This window comes from Scardinius erythrophthalmus, assembly GCF_964197995.2.
Source record: "Scardinius erythrophthalmus genome assembly, chromosome: 14".
Lineage (NCBI taxonomy): Eukaryota > Metazoa > Chordata > Actinopteri > Cypriniformes > Leuciscidae > Scardinius > Scardinius erythrophthalmus.
In genome coordinates, this window is record NC_138234.1 from 10154988 (window position 1) to 10158483 (window position 3496).

At 36.4% G+C, this 3496-nt stretch overlaps 1 protein-coding gene across 1 annotated transcript; it reads right to left on the bottom strand.

Moving 5' to 3' along the window:
* Positions 1 to 454: 454 nt before the first annotated feature.
* Positions 455 to 3194, bottom strand: LOC308701940 (uncharacterized protein). The gene is made up of 5 exons (XM_081384422.1): positions 3088 to 3194; positions 2269 to 2595; positions 1708 to 2049; positions 1285 to 1415; positions 455 to 750 (listed from the first exon to the last, which is right to left on the bottom strand). Exons 1-5 carry the CDS (start codon positions 3173 to 3175, stop codon positions 586 to 588), a joined length of 1053 nt encoding a protein of 350 aa, XP_081240548.1. The 5' UTR covers positions 3176 to 3194; the 3' UTR covers positions 455 to 585.
* Between the last annotated feature and the right edge of the window lie 302 nt (positions 3195 to 3496).

Here is a 3496-nt window from a genome sequence, read left to right on the forward strand (position 1 = left end):
TGTCATACTGTATATGCATCTAATTACGGGCAAAGAACAAAATAAATACCTGAATGTTTCACCAACTTTGAAATAAATAAATTATATTCCAAGCTTATTAAGGCTGGTTTTGGTTCCAGTTTAGAAGAAAGAAGAAAAAAAAAAAATATATATATATATATATATATGCACTCGAGACAAGTGCTGTATCGCGAATAAGTAACGGCTGAAGGGGTTGCAGGCACTCCACGACAGCACAGTACCTTATTGCTTGCACTCACATATACACATATATATATATACACATACATACATATATATATGTATATATATAGGCTCGGAGCCTCTTCCCCGGACAGCACACTAAATAGGCTACATATAAAGCTTCACTCCATTTAATTATAAGTAAGTGTGAACTCGTGAAATTGGTTAAATTGGTATGTAATAGGTGAAATTTTTACTGGTATTGGTGCCGACTGCTGAAATCTTGGAATCTTGATGCAATTACTCGAGTGATGAGAGTTTCAGCTGATCCTCGTCTCTCCATCATTTCCAGATTCTCTTCAGTGTCCATTCCTTTATTGGGAGCCTCGGCATGAGTCCGATTTAAGGATGTTCCATGTCCTCCAAAGGAATGACATTGGGATCATGTGGTGGGTTATCATCATCACCCTCCTGAATTTCATTGGGATCAGGTGGTGGTGGGTTATCATCATCATCCTCCTGAATGGCATTGGGATCAGGTTGTGGGTTATTGTCAGCATCATTCTCCTTTAAGAAAACACAGATTCACAGGTTACTGTTACGTTCAGTTGAAGCAGAGGAGGAAGCAGGATCCAAGTGCAGCAGTCTTCTATTAAATAAACTCAAAACTTCACAAATACAAACTCAGACTTAGGAACAGGAACAAGACTCGGGAACGGAACAACCACAACAGTGCAACGATAAGAACTGACCAAGACACATGGCAGGATCACATGACAAACAGGGAAACTTGATCACATTACCAAGACAGAGAAACATGACAATGATAAGAACAAGAAACGAAACCCAAAACGTGACAGTTTCAATGATGAGAAGGATTGATGTTTAAGTTACACAAACACAAACTGTACAAAATGTTTATTTGGGAGTTATTGTTGTTTTTTGATTGTTTTTTGATTGTTTTGACTGTTTAACCAGTGAATAGCTGCTTCTGTACTGTTAAAAAATAATAATAATAAAAAATAAAAGTAAAGAGCAAAACTTTGTTTTTGCACAGTAAATCTCATATATCTTGTTAAATCAGCTGTATGTAATACTTACACTCTGTGGTACTGGTGCATGGGTCCTGCGGTGGCGACAGTAAATCACACCAACAGCAGCTGCAAACACCAGCAGAACACCAACAACTATTCCTGCTACAGCTCCTGAAGACAGACCTGAACCTGGAACATCTACAGAGAAACAGACATTATTGTGAAGACATTATTATTCTTTTTTTTTTTTTACTTTAGACCCTTCTTATTATTGATCATCAGTTGTATCAACATGAAACAGCAGCGGTCACTGTAAAACTAATATAATGCATTTTTCAAGTTATCAAGTTAATATCATTAGTCAAACTGTTATTGGGCAAAGCTCAAAAAAAGTCCACAACTCAACAGTGAGTTGATTTAAAAAATATTAAACTTTTTTTTTTTCATTCCTCAAAGGAAAATGCATTGAAAGATTAAATTATACACTCACCAATGACAGTAAGATTGAATCTCTTCACTTTAGTGATGCTGAAGCTGCTGTTGATGATGATGATCTGTAGTTTATATTCTCCAGAGTCTGTGTTTCTGATGTTTGTGATGGTCAGAGATCCAGTCTGATGATCCAGCTTCAGTCTGTCTCTGAATCTCTCAGTATCATTATTACACTGAACATCTGTACAGATATCAATGAGATCTCCAGTGATTTCAGCGATGAGAGTGTCATTAAAATACCACGTCATCACATAATTTGATTGTCTTGCTTCAGCAGGATCAAAAGTAACAGATTCTCCCTCGTTTCTCTTCACTTCATCTCGTTCAGCAGCAGAAACACCTGAAACACAAACCAACAGATGCTGGAGGATCTTTTGCTGAAAACAAACTAAAACTACACAACATGAGAGAACTGTGTTCATGAATGCGATTGCATAAGCCTTTTCTTGACTTTTGATCAGAAAAGAACCATTTTGGGCTGTGCATATAAACACACATTAACAATGTGCTTTAAAAATATATAAACTGCATTTAAACGTTTGTACTGTATATGACTCACCATGGACAGTAACATTGAAGATCTTGACACTGTCGCTGCTGCTGAAGATCTGCAGTTTATAAACTCCAGAGTCTGTGTTTCTGGTGTTTGTGATGGTCAGAGATCCAGTCTGATGATCCAGCTTCAGTCTGTCTCTGAATCTCTCAATATCTTTATTGCACTGAACATCTGTACAGATAAAACTGAGATCTCCACTGATTTGAGCAACGAGAAGGCCATTAAAATACCATTTAATATCATCTTGTTGGTTTGTTTGAACAGCAGTGTATAAAGTAACTGAATCTCCCTCTATCACTGACACTTCATCTGAACCAACACCAGACACACCTGGAGAAGAACCAGTTAACGTAAGAAAAACAAAACTATGCAACTATTACCCATAAAAATATTTCAGAAAAATTTGCTATTTTCCACAGCATCAAGACTCATAATACAGACCGTTTCTTAAAAATATTTTTAGTCCTCCCTGTAAATAACGTTTAGGCTACATTGCATTTTATTCATTAGACTACATTTGATCAGTTAATGCACTGATGTAAAATAATATTTACTAACAGTATCATACCATGTTTGTCAGGGTTTGGTCTAGTTTGTTCTTGGTTTTGTGACAGAGCCCTGACGACGTACACTGTATTTTCTTTTCTAATGTCTGTGTGCCTGGTTTTTACGAAGTCATTTACAAAACGCCAATGAAACAGATTTGGGCTGATTCTATGATTTGTTGTCACTCTATAATAATCCTACCATAACTACGATACATATTCGTTCAAATAAATCAGTGCAACTCTGCAAAAGAGATTGTAACACATCTTGTCTTACCGTGGTCTGTTGAAATCAAGATCACCGCGAGCAAATTAAAGAGAAGCGACATTTTCCCAACAGAAATTGAACGGCTATTCTGATTCATAAAAGTGTCCTGCTTTGAGGGCGTACTTGTAGCCTAAAACTAGTAGGTTACTTGTGAGTGAAACTGACAGGCTGAATGGAATGTAGAGCGATGACGCAGTGAACGTTCTAATTTGCATATGCAAAACGGCTTTTCAGTCATCCCAGAGCTAACCGTTTGTTAAATATCGTAGCCTAAATGTACTTTTATGGCATTAGTATAGCCAATTACTTGTTATTATGTAAACAGAATTTAAAGACCATGTCAAGTTGAAATGATAGTTTATTATTTTAGTTGACATTTTAAAAAATGTAAACACACGGCTATATATCATGTAACATG